This window comes from Pollachius pollachius (assembly GCF_949987615.1).
Source record: "Pollachius pollachius genome assembly, chromosome: 9".
Classification (NCBI taxonomy): Eukaryota; Metazoa; Chordata; class Actinopteri; order Gadiformes; family Gadidae; genus Pollachius; species Pollachius pollachius.
The window spans coordinates 24,528,220-24,544,301 of NC_136942.1; the positions used below are offsets into that span (position 1 = coordinate 24,528,220).

Here is a 16,082-nt window from a genome sequence, read left to right on the forward strand (position 1 = left end):
TGAATATTATATTCCAATACTGCTACATGCCACTCAATTCTAGACATTTCACCTTTAGCCCATCAGCAACTTTAGGAGACATGCTGGTGAGAACCCCCCACAGACCAGTGATCAGTGTGTCAGACCAGTAACCGGATCAGTGTCCCATTGAATTATTGCTGAGATGAATTCTCAAACACACATTCATGGTGTACCCCTCACCTTCAAAGCAGCTGACTTAGTGCCCATGTATACGCTAAACACCGGGGCGGCATTTCAGAGTAGACTTGCATTGAAAACAAGCAGTAAAACTGTTAAAGGGTGAGGGTCTCGTCTTCCAGCCCCTCGCATGGTCCGCAGTCACAGCTTTCCACGCTCAGCAACACATCCATATACAGCACATCAGGTCAGCAGTGAAACCCACAAGGGTTTTACTTTTTAGCAAGACACAATTACGACCCTTAAAATCATGTTTTCCATCTTAAACAAATAAAATGTAAAAGTGGACACAGAAAACAGTCAGACAATTAGGTAGGATGGGTTGCCATGTCTCACCATAGCAACGCTTTTATTAGCAAAAAAAATATGGAAATTGCTGGTCCCCATCGAATGGAAACAAAAGGTTTGGGGCTTGGGGTTTGTAACCTTAATCCAGTACAGATCCTAATCTATCCAAAGTGCACGTGATTAGGGACTATTAGGACATATCATCCATGGTAGCAGCGGCCAACCAGGCTGCTACAGAGTCGCTTGATGATCCTTGTGTCAAAACATCTCAGTGTATTTGGAATAGGAATGTTTGCCTTGATAGCAACAATCAAGATCATGCACATTTTAATCAGTGTATCATTTTTGGTCTCATAAAAAAAAAAAATCACAAGTTTTGAGGATGAATAGGAGGAAAATAGGTCCCTTTGATTTATATTTTGTATACACGTGTATGCAAAGATGAACACGCTCAGACACACACACCAAGAAGCCATTTGAACGAGGGAGGAACACACAAAATGGCCGACATCATGCTCACAGTCTTCCAGGCTCAGAGTAAATTGGTCTTCAGAGGGCTACTTGGTCTTCCTTGCTAGCAAATTCTTTTTTATCTGTGATGCATGCTTGTGGAAACAAGATCATCATGAATGGTGAGGGTTTAAAATGTTTCCATAGTAACATCTATACGATCAAACAGCTAACTTGAGGCAAAGGAAATTAAAAAACACAGCAACGAAGGCATGCAAGGCACAAGTTCCTACAAAGAGAAATCAAAGATGAAGTTTGATCCTTTCAAAAAGCATTAAGAAATAAATGCAAAAAAGCATTTTTCCTTAAAATAAAAAATGAGAAGTAAAACATTTAAAAAACAGTGAAAAACCCCAGCCATAGACAGTTGTACAAATATTATACACAAATGCTTTTTTTTTTCTCTACACACCATCTTTAAAACCTTTTAGATAGCATCATAAGTTAATAAGAGGTTAACAGTGACATCCTCAACAGTGTCCATGTAGAGGTCCCTCTGGTCACAGACTCCCTTTGAAGACAAGTCACTGCGGGCGGCCCGAGCACTGCCTGCACAAACACAGAAACACGGTTAGTCACGTTACTACTCAGGGTCAAATGGTCATTTCTGCCACTGGGGGATCGACTCCCCAGCTGTTCTCTCAACTGCATTACCGTTTCACTGGGTAACGGGGATATTACGTAATTAACAGGCAACCTCATGATGTGCAAAGTTAAAATAACAGATTTCTCAGGCAGGAGTACTGGGAGAGAAGTTCATTCCTGGACCTCTCAGCTGGGCCCAGCCCGCTAGGTGGGTTGGTGTACAATAGTGAGTTATAGTTGGGCACCGCCATTACTTTGACATTTTCTTGTTCATTAGTGAAGAATGTTAGTGCAGTTTAACAGGACCCTGGACTGGAAGAGGGTAGAGAGACTAAGACACAGAGGGTAGAGAGACCCAGACACAGAGGGTAGAGAGACCCAGACACAGAGGGTAGAGATACCCAGACACAGAGGGTAGAGATACCCAGACAGAGAGGGTAGAGAGACCCAGACACAGAGGGTAGAGAGACCCAGACACAGAGGGTAGAGATACCCAGACACAGAGGGTAGAGATACCCAGACACAGAGGGTAGAGATACCCAGACACAGAGGGTAGAGAGACCCAGACACAGAGGGTAGAGAGACCCAGACAGAGGGTAGAGAGCGGGCCGGTGAAATCGTTAGGACTTTATACCAGGGTACCAGGGTTTGTCCCAGTATGTCTGATGTCCACCACTGAACATAGATCTAAATATTTGAATGAGGAAATGTTCGGAATTCTAACTTTGAAGGTTCCCTATCTTACCACCAGGTGTGAAGTATGTGAAGTACCAGTAGAAACCTGTCCTTCCCTCTGACTTCCCCAGTGTCCACCTTAATGTAGGATGGATAGATCAGCCTCACAGCTGGTCTATCCACTGGGAGGCTGATTTATTCATCGTATATCTGGTTGGACAGTCCCAAGTGGGATGTTACAGGGCAGATTTAGAAATGGCTGGTAATAGAGCGCAACAGTGTGGTTCCCGAAGTAAAAATCCCATTCATTTGTTCAGAGGTTTTGGTTGAAAGCAAATAAAAGTAAAAATATATGATATAGCGCTAGCAGTGCTTTTTAGTAATTGTGGTAGCATAAATGCTAGGTATACATAATGTTGAATGAATACATAACTGGAATAAGAGACTGAATTAAAAACGAGGCACGTTATTATGCGGTGATTGCAGTCAGGAACAAAGAAACGTACCATTTCGATGACAACATTATAGCCGTTTTCAGACGTGTATTTTTTCAGCAATGTTTCAGGAGATTCGACCCTGAGGGTGATTCAGACTTGATGTTTTTTATGCAGACATTGGTGTCGTTCAGACATCAGTAGAATCTCCGGGTGGTTTAGGGGGGTGGGCTTGCAAGGGGCGGGATATGACCTAGGGTCTAAGTTTGCAAAAGGCGGGATAGGTGCGGCCGCTGTCACTGTATTTTGTTTTGGTTTGACCGCAGCCGCATGGAGGCAGAGCGGGCAGAACTCATCGCCATCATAACAAATGTTGCTGCAACGATGCATCATATATTTCGCTGCATCCACAACATACAAAGCATTGATGGATGATTGGAGCATGAGGGGAAAAGAAGAAGAAAGACGTCGCAAACGACTGCATTACCGGAGAGAAAGCCTTTTTGCCGTTTAACCTGCTTCGACGGCAGGGAAGGATCTGGGAAGGCCATGACCCTAAATGTTCAGCTGACTGTTCTAAATAATAATAAAAACATTTTCTTTATATGCGTGCAGCTGTGATATATACTTTCTAACCATTCAGCGAACAAAAGGCAACAGGCTAATTATCATTTAGGGGGCCACTCAATGACGTACAAATGCAGACCGAAGCGTCAACAAGCCGACTCACAGGGTGTGAGAAATACAGACTTTCTACGCCTCATTCATCACACATAAGGTCATTTACATTTCATCCGGAGAAAATACTACCTCAGGGGTAGTATTTTCAGGAGAATTTCAATGATTGGCTTGGTGCCAGACTTAAAACTCTTTATATAACGATTTTACGAAGAGTCAATGGAGAAAATAAATGGGAAATTTACTTCCAGGACCAGAGCTGTGCAAAATGGGCGGTCACTGTTGCGCTCTATAGCCAACCTCAAAAGAGGGTTTTCTAAAGGCTGATTGAGCTTGCTATGGGCAGCATGGGGACACTAAACCTGTTCTACTCCACAGTGGAGGGACTCACCTCAGAAGAGGCCGCAGTCCTTCAGGTTGTTCTTGATGATGACGTCGGTGACGGCGTCGAACACAAACTGCACGTTCTTGGTGTCGGTGGCGCAGGTGAAGTGGGTGTAGATCTCCTTGGTGTCCTTCCTCTTGTTCAGGTCCTCGAACTGACACTGGATGTAGGCGGCCGCCTCCTCGTATGTGTTGGAGCCTGAAGAGAGCATGCACACACAAGTTGGGCTTTCTTACCTCTCTCTGGGTAAAAAGACTACAGTAACTTGGATAGACCTCCAACAGAGCAACGAAACCTGTCCCACATAAGCGACAGCCATCTTGGTTGCTTATGATAATGCCTCAATGGCACCACCACAGGGCAATCCTCTGTACAGCCATCCAACCCGCATCAGATGACCCGTTGTGACTGAGCACAGGTCTGAACAGCACCGCTAGCAAAAACACATGAGCAAACCAAACAAGAGCTCCATCTTTTGATAATCCCTAGTGCCAGTTTACAGTAACGACCCGAGTGAAAACAAAGTTACCTCTTATTAATGAATATGAATCCAGTTTGAAAATAGATAACAGTGAACAGCAGTATTACCGCAATGCTTTTCAGCCATTTCACTGGTGCATTTGATAAGTTTACTTGATTCTGAATAAGTGAAATTATCAGTTAAATTGCTCTTTTCAAAATATTTTAAATACCCCATGAATTTATTAAATCATGTTCTCAATATACAAAAGGACTCACAGCAAATTGAAAAGAAAAATGACCTGTATTAATAATGGAGTAGGGTCTGCCCTTCAGTCACTAGAGAGGAGCCCTAACCCTAGCCTCCTAGTTCAGTCACTAGAGGAGGCCCTAACCCTAGCCTCCTAGTTCAGTCACTAGAGGAGGCCCTAACCCTAGCCTCCTAGTTCAGTCACTAGAGGAGGCCCTAACCCTAGCCTCCTAGTTCAGTCAGTAGAGGAGGCCCTAACCCTAGCCTCCTAGTTCAGTCACTAGAGGAGGCCCTAACCCTAGCCTCCTAGTTCAGTCAGTAGAGGAGGCCCTAACCCTAGCCTCCTAGTTCAGTCACTAGAGGAGGCCCTAACCCTAGCCTCCTAGTTCAGTCACTAGAGGAGGCCCTAACCCTAGCCTCCTAGTTCAGTCACTAGAAGAGGCCCTAACCCTAGCCTCCTAGTTCAGTCAATAGAACCACTGTTGGCCTCACCAGTCATCAGTTCTGCTTGTTTGACTGATCAACTATTCATAAAATAATAATTTATTGAAAGATTTGAAGAAGAATTTATATGAACAATCGATTCAGGTTTTATTCAGACCGATTCCAATAGAGACAAACCATAATGAAGAGCATTGTGCATTTCAGCTGCTCTTGATTGGTTTCCTTGTGGACCACCATTTTTCTTTTTGTTAGGCTTCGACGCTCGTTCGCCATGAACTGAAACCCTCTGATTGATCCTAGCATTTGACAATTTTTGCTAAAGGCTTTCAATGGGATAGATACAGGGCGTCTGCAGTGAACCCGCACGATGGGGACGGTCTCACGAGGCCCTTCCACCGTTCATGTGGTCTTTCGTTTAGGGCCCGAGAAGACGTGTGCGTTACCTCAGCTGTTCCTGAGCAAGTTTGTGCTAAGAAAAAGCAGCACATTATTATTAATTTATTTATTATAGCCCTCATTTCGTATGTGTAACGAATAAGGTAAATGGTATTTACTAAATTAATACTGATGAGTAACTGTAAACCTGACAATTGATAAGACTAGGGGCAGGATGGTGTACTTGTTCGGGGATAGATTCCCAGGTGTAAGGGTTATCGAGTTTAAACCTTCATGTCCGAGACTACATGTTGGCACCCCTGTTACGCAAGATGCCCAACCAGACAATACTGGCCACTTTGGTTAAAGGTCCAATGGCATGCTACTTTATGGATGCTTTAATATAGATATTAGTGGGCCCCAAATACAGTATTTGAAGACGTTCCCGAAATTCAGCCGTGGTGCACAATGTGCCACTACGAGCCAGTCGCACATTGAGCTTTCCCCAAACGCGCCGTTTCTGTGTCTGTACCTTTAATGCAAATGAGGAGAGAGGCGGGTCAAGGAGGAGGGTGGGGGTGTGGCCCTGAGCAGCTTGGGGCCACAGTACCATGCGCTCCGTTTACAGTGGATGTATCGCAATGGCGAGGCGCACACAGCCTTTGGCCATGTTCTGTAAATATTCTAGAACACACGGGAGTCCTGGAGCTCTATATCTAAATAATATATTATACATAGATATCTAAATCATATAATATATATTATCAGGGCCAAAAGCTGTGTGAGCCTCCAGATGATATTATGAATCTCAAACGACTGCGTTTGGTTCTGCGACGTCTCTGGTTCTTCCACGTCCACATCAATCTGAAGTAGACTGAACGACGACATGGAGGAGAAAGGGATTGTTGACTGCGGTTGTTGACCACGATTGTCTCCCGCCGGAGCCTCGCTGCCGAGGGCAACCGCCTCGGCAGCAGTCAGCGCTTAGGCACCACCGCCTCCTGCAGCGCCGAGGCGGTGGTCCCTCGGCAGCGGGAAGCGGGGCTCAAGCGGGAGACATTCACGGGCAACAATCCCTTTCTCCTCCATGTCGTGGTTCATGTACTTCAGGGAGTCAAAGCCAAAGTTCCTTTCCCCCGATTCCTTCTCAACCATGGCTGAGATAACCCCCACTACGAGTCTCGTTGTGGAAATACCAGAGACGAGAGTCCGACGTGTTATGCGCCATAACACCAACAGCAGAACGGTTATCCAATTAACAAAGAAGTGTAAAACACTTGCGTTACAGTCGTGGAGCTCTATATCTAAATAATATCATATAATACATAGATATCTATATCATATAAAACATATTATCAGGGCCAAAAGCTGTGTGTGCCTCCAGAAGATATTATGAATCACAAACGACTTCGTCGGGTTCTACGACGTCTCTGGTTCTTCCACTTCCACGTCAATCTGAAGTAGGGCTGGGCGATTCATTTAGGTTTAGTTTTTTTTTTTGCTCAACGAGCACAGCTGTGCTTTAACAACAGATATGTAAGGGATAATGTATAGAACGCCGGTCATCATCGGGAAAATAAGCCCCGACAGGGCGACCAGGACACCGACGTGCAGTGGAGTTGTCTTGCTTCGCACTGAAGGGGCTTATTTTCGATAATGACCGGCGACGTTCTATACATTTTCCCGCTTATTACACGGCTACTTGCCTAAATGAAAAATAACTTCATGGTGTGTCTTTTTACAATTCATTTGTAACCAGCATTCGTAGTGTTGATCAGCAGAGAAATAATCCGCCACAGTTGTGACGTCGCTTAGAAACCAAAGAGGCCGGGGCTGACAAGTTACCGGACTACTTGCGGAGTGATACCAAAGACGTCATTAGAGGCAAAAAATCCTTTGTTTTCCTTGACAGCGGTCAATTATAAGAAGCAACGGTGAATTAACGCAGGAGGTTGTGAAGGTCCAAGTGAACGGAGCGTTCCACGGCATTGAGAAGAGCCGTGTAACAAAAAACAATAGTGTTGCCTGTTTGAAACATACGGAACCCGCACAGGGGAGACGTTCCCTCCAGGGCCGATGCTATCGGGGGCAACACCCTTCGCTTTGACCGGCAGTGGTTCTGCTTATAGGTCGGAATATGGTCGGAATGAAGCGGCCACCCATTCTTGACAGGCTGGGTACTTTATTCTTACACACAACCGGACCTGTTCATTACTTCACTAAACTGACATGGACGCTACCGCTCGCTCTCCTCGCTCGTACACTGATACACTGACGTCACACACACGTACACTGCCAGTGATATGCGTGCAATACTTTCTCGTGCTCACGAGATACTTTCTCGTGAGCACGAGAAACATTTAAAACATTTCTTTTACCCCATGTCCCTCAAAGTTTGTTGTGATGCGTAACGTGGGTGGGAGACCACTGCGTACATGTAAGGGGCGGGATTGAGCAGCTGAACATGGCTTGTAGGCTCAGCGGTCGGCCTTATAAAATAGCGCCCGCAAGGCAACATCAAAATAATATATAATATACCGGTATGGCGATATTGTCACAACTACATATCTCTTTCAAAAATCTACCGGTATAAATTTTACTACCGGTATATCGCCCAGCCCTAATCTGAAGTAGACTGAACCGCCCGCTGCCGGCTGCCCACTGCCGGGCGGTGGTGCCTCGCACTTCATACTTCAGGGAGTCAAAGCCAAAGTTCCTATCCCCCAATTCCTTCCAACCATGGCTGAGATAAACTACAGTCTCGTTGTGGAAATACCAGAGACGTCAAAGAACCGACGTGTTATGCGCCATAACACCAGCAACGTCAACAACAGCAAACACTTGCGTTACAGTGTGTTTAATCTCACACACACACACACACACACACACACGGCGCTCGCACGGTCGTGTCTCATTGGCGGGCCAAATTCTCTGGGCGGGCAAGGCAGAGAAAGGGGAGGAGCTTAGATCCTTTATGACGACATAAGGGACCACATTCCAAATCAGCGCGCTTGAGCCTCCGTTTTTTTCCAAAGGCGAGCAGAACACCTAGTGCTCGTTTTGCACCGAACGCAAGTTTTAGCCACTCGGGGACCATAGGCAGGCTAGGGGAACTCATATATATGTTACAAAAGCTCATAAAGTGAGATTTTCATGCCATGGGACCTTTAAAAGTTAAAGAGCTAAATTCTGAAGTATTCCAAGTAGAATGACTGATATGTAGCTCTAAGTCCTCTTGGCCACCTCACCTGCGTATTCAGGGAAGCAGATGGTCAGAGGACTCCTCTTGATCTTCTCCTCAAACAGGTCCTTCTTGTTGAGGAAGAGGATGATGGAGGTGTCCGTGAACCACTTGTTGTTGCAGATGGAGTCGAACAGCTTCATGCTCTCGTGCATCCGGTTCTGAGGGAAACAGCGAGGACCGGTAAGAACACACACACACCAAGAGCTCTAAAGTAAAAGGACCTCATTCTTATGTTTCAATACCATCTCCTCGTCCTCCGCCAGCACCAGGTCGTAGTCGCTGAGCGCCACGCAGAAGATGATGGCGGTCACACCCTCGAAGCAGTGGATCCACTTCTTCCTCTCGGATCGCTGTCCGCCAACGTCAAACATCCTGCAGGGAGAAACACCGCAGCCCGAGGTTTCAGGGACGGCGTGTGCAGACCAACCATGTGGAGAAAGAGCTCACGGATTATGCTTTGAAACAGTAACAGGATTAATCCCGGGTCACCAGACCAGTACAGCCCCAGAGCGCCGGGTGGCCAGACCAGTACAGCCCCAGAGCGCCGGGTGGCCAGACCAGTACGGCCCCGGGTCTCCAGTCCGGCCCCGGGGCGGCGGGGCTCCAGATCGGTTCAATCGTGGCAGGCGTAATGTTATATTACAAAATGTATTGCACCTTTTTGAAACATCTACAGCTGACTCTACTTGCCGAGGACGACTTTGTTGAGGGAACAGGGATTATTCTCTAGGAATTTTACACAAGCTGGGACATGGTTTTTAATAGCATGATTGACTACAACTACTAAATAGAATAGTGACCAGACATCGATTCGCCTTATAGCTCAACTCACACAAACCAGCAGCTCTGTCTCACATGCGCATCACTAACACTGGAGAGTTCACCCATCACACAGACCCCTTATTTTCATAGCAGGTGCAACATTTATGTCAGTGTACAGCCCTAAGGGGATCTACTGCGCGCCATAAAGCCAACACACGCTTAGGGGGATCTACTGAGAGACATCAAGCCAACATTAGCTGAGGGGATCTACTGCGTGACATAAGGGCATCACACGCTGAGGGGATCTACTGCGTGACAACATGCCTCGCTGAGGGGATCTACTGCGTGACAACATGCCTCGCTAAGGGGATCTACTGCGTGACAACATGCCTCGCTGAGGGGATCTACTGCGTGACAACATGCCTCGCTGAGGGGATCTACTGCTGGACAACATGCCTCGCTGAGGGGATCTACTGCGTGACAACATGCCTCGCTGAGGGGATCTACTGCGTGACAACATGCCTCGCTGAGGGGATCTACTGCGTGACAACATGCCTCGCTGAGGGGATCTACTGCGTGACAACATGCCTCGCTGAGGGGATCTACTGCGTGACAACATGACTCGCTGAGGGGATCTACTGCGTGACAACATGCCTCGCTGAGGGGATCTACTGCGTGACAACATGCCTCGCTGAGGGGATCTACTGCTGGACAAAATGCCTCGCTGAGGGGATCTACTGCGTGACAACATGCCTCGCTGAGGGGATCTACTGCGTGACAACATGCCTCGCTGAGGGGATCTACTGCGTGACAACATGCCTCGCTGAGGGGATCTACTGCGTGACAACATGCCTCGCTGAGGGGATCTACTGCGTGACAACATGCCTCGCTGAGGGGATCTACTGCGTGACAACATGCCTCGCTGAGGGGATCTACTGCGTGACAACATGCCTCGCTGAGGGGATCTACAGGGTGACAACATGCCTCGCTGAGGGGATCTACTGCGTGACAACATGCCTCGCTGAGGGGATCTACTGCGTGACAACATGCCTCGCTGAGGGGATCTACTGCGTGACAACATGCCTCGCTGAGGGGATCTACTGCGTGACAACATGCCTCGCTGAGGGGATCTACTGCGTGACAACATGCCTCGCTGAGGGGTTCTACTGCGTGACAACATGCCTCGCTGAGGGGATCTACTGCGTGACAACATGCCTCGCTGAGGGGATCTACTGCGTGACAACATGCCTCGCTGAGGGGATCTACTGCGTGACAACATGCCTCGCTGAGGGGATCTACTGCGTGACAACATGCCTCGCTGAGGGGATCTACTGCGTGACAACATGCCTCGCTGAGGGGATCTACTGCGTGACTTTGCACCAACACATGCTGAGCGGTGTGTATTTCCAAGCAGCCACCCTCAGGTGCTGCTGATATAGGAAGGGCCATCATGGACCATGCTCAAAAATATCTTCAGTGGTTTGTGGGGTTGTTGAAACCTTCTGCCCTTGCACCCACATATCTGGACTGGGATTAATACAAAGAACATCTTAGAGGACTCAAAACCAGGTCTGGACTGGGATTAATACAAAGAACATCTTAAAGGACTCAAAGCCAGGTCTGGACTGGGATTAATACAAAGAACATTTTAAAGGACTCAAAACCAGGTCTGGACTGGGATTAATACAAAGAACATTTTAGAGGACTCAAAACCAGGTCTGGACTGGGATTAATACAAAGAACATCTTAGAGGACTCAAAACCAGGTCTGGACTGGGATTAATACAAAGAACATCTTAGAGGACTCAAAACCAGGTCTTGACTGGGATTAATACAAAGAACATTTTAGAGGACTCAAAACCAGGTCTGGACTGGGATTAATACAAAGAACATCTTAGAGGACTCAAAACCAGGTCTGGACTGGGATTAATACAAAGAACATCTTAGAGGACTCAAAACCAGGTCTGGACTGGGATTAATACAAAGAACATTTTAGAGGACTCAAAACCAGGTCTGGACTGGGATTAATACAAAGAACATCTTAGAGGACTCAAAACCAGGTCTGGACTGGGATTAATACAAAGAACATCTTATTGTTTATTGTTTATTGACATTATTATCATACTTCCATGAGTACACTTAAACCTAGTACACTATCCGCACTCACTAATTGCACTAATTTTCAGATGTCAGTGTTGTTCCAAATCTAATACTCCGTGGGGCACTAACCGGAAATTACGATCACGACTGCCGCCGCTCCTCCCCTGCAATAAACATCCCGCTTTGAACGGTGAACTCTTTACGCCTAGCAGCTATAAAAAGCTATAAAAACGAAAAAATGACTATTAATGCAGGCTATGTGGAAAATGCGCTGACTTTGGCTCAGCCTGGCTCCGCCCTCTTCCGCTACGTAGCTAAAATGGCTGCCGTTGAGTACGAAAAGTGTCCATCGATCCACACTTCGCGGTTCGACCGTTTTGAGTAGACCATCCGGGTCCTTTCAGTACACTTATTTTCACCCGATCTGAATCGGAACGCCCTACGTACTCAAACTAAGGCTAGTAAGTACGGATAGTATGGATATTGGAACACAGCACAGGTCTTTACTGGGATTAATATATATTTTATTGGAGGACATATAACAAGGTCTGGTCTAGGATTAAAACAAAGTACAATTTATTAGAGGACTCTTAACCAGGTCTATGGTTCTCTGAGGTACTGACTTGAAGTGCAGGTCCTTGAAGGTGAAGTGCGTTTCCACGATGCCGGTGGTCTTGACCCGGGTCCGGAGCACGTCCTGCTGTGTGGGCACATAAACGGCATTGGCTATCCTGTCCAGGTCATTCAGATAGCTGCAGGGAAAACAGGGGAAGAGATTGGGAAAATGAGTGGCCATAATGGCCATTACAACCAATGGCACCACAAGCTGAGTTCAGTGATGCCTCTTTGATTCAGGATGACTGTGTCCCAAGGATTCAGGGTGCAATAACCACTGTTCCATTCCGATGATGCAATGTTATCTTCAAGTACTTACTGAGATTACCTCATCTACGATCCTTTCTTAAACCACCTAAATTAACCACCTTCAACCTCAAAGCTACTTGGAAAGTGAGCTAAGCTACCCGTTTGTGTGTGTCTAGTCAGTGTGCCTGGTCTGTATGTGCGTGTGTGTGGTCGTAGCATCAGCTCAATGATACCAGGACATTACTACCCCTGATCTTATCAACAACCACTTCCAATGCATCATGAGAAGACCCTATGGGAAAGGGCCAAAGGGTTTAACTTTGCCATGTGTATGATTGAGGCCCATCCAGGTACTAGGCAGTGAACAGTTCTGTCCACTCTAACTTGCTGTGCAACTGTGGGACACAAACAAGCACAGCTTGGCTGGCTTGATGGTGTCAACAGTTTTTTCAGCGTTGATAGAAAGATTCCAAAAGACAATGATGTCATGTTATACTTGTACTATTGCTGGCCCACTTTTACTTTGATAGACCTTTCCATCGGTATCAGCGGCTGTGCAGTGAATTTGATGTACTGTCTGTTCAGTGAAAGCCAACACTTTTATTCAAGTTGTTAACGAATAAAGTGAGTCGTTAATGAGTTTACAAAAGAGGCACTGTCTGGACAGAATATTGTAATTTGTAGAATATATCAGTTAATGAGATGTGATTATATCGATACCTTTATTGAAATCACTTGTTCAGGTCATTGTAAGCTAGTTAACCCCTGAGGACTCACTAAGCAGCCGAATCGTTGAGCTGATACTCTCTGGAGCGCCCGAAACAGGCCTGGACGCCGCCGTCCTTCCACAGCCTCTGGATCACCCCGGCTAGCTCCCCGGTCATGAAGCCCTCCTCCGCAGAGCCCGCCAGGACAAACAGCTGGCGCGCATCGTCCTGGAGACGCAAAGTGCATCATTTACAAATATACATTATTTAAAACATGATATGTTTTAGTTCAGAGCACAATAACCTTAAGGGAAATTAAATAATTTATTTTATAAACATAAGCTCATAATATCCTTCCAAAGAGGCTTGATCTTCGTATAGTACCTAAAGTCGGTTATTGATCCACATTATATTCACTAATGATTAGCAGTGTTGTACTTCCCTACTGTCATCCAACCTGCCCTTTTCCTTTCAAAGATAATTTCCATGCTCTTCTGCTCTGGTTCAAAGTTAACAGTGAAGTCCTTAACCCACAATGCTAAAACACACGCAGGCCTCAAGGCTACGGTTTCAGAGAGTTTAGAAGATTTGGTGCGGTTTATGGGGGAAGTTGCTACTGTGTATGCATCTTCCGTATGGTTCTGTTTGTGTTCAAACAGGACTGTCAAATGAACCAAACAATGTACGCACATGCCACGCAAACCACAGGTTGTTTGTCGAATAGACTGAAAATCTTAAGGAAACGGTTACTTTTTGTGAGAATAATGGAGGCATTGCTTGGTCATTTGGAACTTTTTGGCTTTGGTGTTGGGAAAAAGCTAATACAAGACATAATTTCAATCTAGGAAAGGTTTGCGTACATTTGTCTAAAGCCAGGGTTTGAAAAATACTATCAGTCAAAAGGAACCAGGGTTTGATTAAAACGGATAAAAAACCTTAGGTGTTGCACTAGCCGGCATTTCTTTGTCATGTAGCCAACCTCTTTTGTGTACATTTATTTGAAATATGACTTCTTCTCACTTGAAATACATTTAAAAACAAATGTATTGTCTATCTGTGCCTCGACAGCTTTCCTCCCAAACCAATTCTTTGTGCTCTTCCTCCTAAATATATTTAATATATATTATAAAGGTTTCTGGTGATCCTGCATCCAGAATAGAGTGTGTGTATTTATTCTTCACATGCTTTTGAATAGCAGTAGTGCTGTTGTGCAATGTCAAGGAAACTTTGAACAAACTGAAATTTGTAATTCCAAATCCCCGTATGCGTTCAAAGGGATGTGTTTCAAAGGAGAGCACCAACACTGGATCTGCCATCCAGCCACGCCATAACTTCCAGCAATGCTTAAAACCCTGCAGCGCATCGTTTTTAAACAAATTGAATCGTTATAGAAACTAAATTGGGAAACATTTTAATATCCCTGTCGCATCAACTATTTTGAAAGGTTACATGGGGGCACAGCTCCACTACTGCATTGTTTGGAGAAAACCATGAGACAAGCAATAGAGCAAACAGACAGATAGCGAGCGAGAGAGAGAGCCACAGCTGATCCACATCAGCTAGAGAGATCTGTCGTTGATGTTGTTGGCGACCTGTTGAAGACTCAGGGCCAGAAGCTTTAAGCGTCTTCCTGTGGTATTGTCAATTATCCAAACTTGGTACAATCAACAATATGACCGAACCCATAACAAGAGCTAGAGAACATTTTAACCTTCAGAGAACCTGTAGAAACATAGCTGGCCAAAACAAACAGCAGCTAATGACTGCGTGGTCGGCAACGCCCTGCCAGAAGCTGGTAGCGTACATAAATCGATGTTCGCAAAATGCTACCTACATGTACGACCACTTTTCCCCAGAGTTTCAGAGCATCCCTACTCACCGCCCTGGCGGAGTCAGCAAAGTCGATCTTGAGGCGGCCCATGGCTCTGATGATGGCGATGATGGACTGGATGGTGTTGCTATAGACCACAGCCTTGTACTGCTTACACTCCTCCTCAGAGTACCCAGCCTCATGGATTATCCTGAGGAAACAGGAACATGAACTCAATGCACTTCTTTTCATACAGCGATTTAATAAAACACTAATGTATGTGAATAAAGGCCGTCTTTATTCACATACATTAATGGTTAAGGATGGTGTCCCCTTGGCAAGGCACTTTATTTTAAACAAGTTCAATGTCAAAATCAATCCGTTAGAAACATCACAAGTGAATGAACACACCATGTAACAAACAAATCAAGCGAGGTCTATAGGATCTTTCCATTAGGCAATTATACACTTACTTCATTTGTTTGACAATGGTACTCTTGCCAGACTCTCCAGCACCTGAGGAAGATGGACAGAACAATATGCATGAGATCTGTAAACTCCATGTTTATTTTTAAAGTTGAAAACTAGGCTGGTCACAGTATCCGGGCCCGGCTGTGAGATGTTGGCCAAGCCCACAACAGTGTCATTGCCACACTGTCCATTCATAATAATTATACAAAATAAAAAATGTGGAGCTCCATGCATCCATTGTTTTTAGGTGCTATGTAGACATTAGGCGAGCAGATAGTGTGATTTAGCCAACAAAGTGTTAATTATGAACCAGCCCGCTTTCTTTTAAAAAGGTTGTCTACTAGAATTTGTATAAAAACAAAGTTTGCTCTAACAAGATGAACTTGCCTGCCAACAAACTAGGCAAATGCAGAAGCTGTAAACTGAAACTTGTACATATACACACACACACACACACGTATTGTTTTCTGAAAAAACATACCAAAAGTAAATAGGAGGATATCTTAGGGCTGGGCGATATTGCAAAAAATATTATCACGATTATTTTTTCGATATCGATCGATATCGATATTAATCATGATATATATATGTATTTAATTATTTTATTTTTTTGACAGGTGAAAGACATAACATTAGGTGAGGGACAGAACGAGACAGAAACATACAGGAGGTCGTTGCATATTCTTACATTGTTGTTGATAGGCTGTGTGTGTGTGTGTGTGTGTGTGTGTGTGTGTGTGTGTGTGTGTGTGTGTGTGTGTGTGATATAATTTGATACTGCTGAAGCCTGAAGAAACCAGAGTGTTCATTAGTTAAACCATACACTTGTTTATTATCATGCTTC

General features: G+C 45.3%; 1 protein-coding gene across 1 annotated transcript in view; it reads right to left on the reverse strand.

Annotated features, from left to right (window-relative positions):
• Positions 1–511: 511 nt before the first annotated feature.
• LOC307080849 (guanine nucleotide-binding protein G(i) subunit alpha-1) overlaps positions 512–16,082 on the reverse strand; it is a 38,905-nt gene continuing 23,334 nt past the window's right edge. Inside the window, exons 2-9 of the mRNA XM_079743782.1 lie at positions 15,241–15,283; positions 14,837–14,978; positions 13,028–13,185; positions 12,010–12,138; positions 8,768–8,897; positions 8,530–8,683; positions 3,760–3,951; positions 512–1,545 (exon numbers count right to left, since the gene is read on the reverse strand). Coding sequence (XP_079599908.1) covers positions 3,761–3,951; positions 8,530–8,683; positions 8,768–8,897; positions 12,010–12,138; positions 13,028–13,185; positions 14,837–14,978; positions 15,241–15,283 — 947 coding nt within the window. The 3' untranslated portion in view covers positions 512–1,545; position 3,760. The remainder of the gene's footprint in view (positions 1,546–3,759; positions 3,952–8,529; positions 8,684–8,767; positions 8,898–12,009; positions 12,139–13,027; positions 13,186–14,836; positions 14,979–15,240; positions 15,284–16,082) is intronic.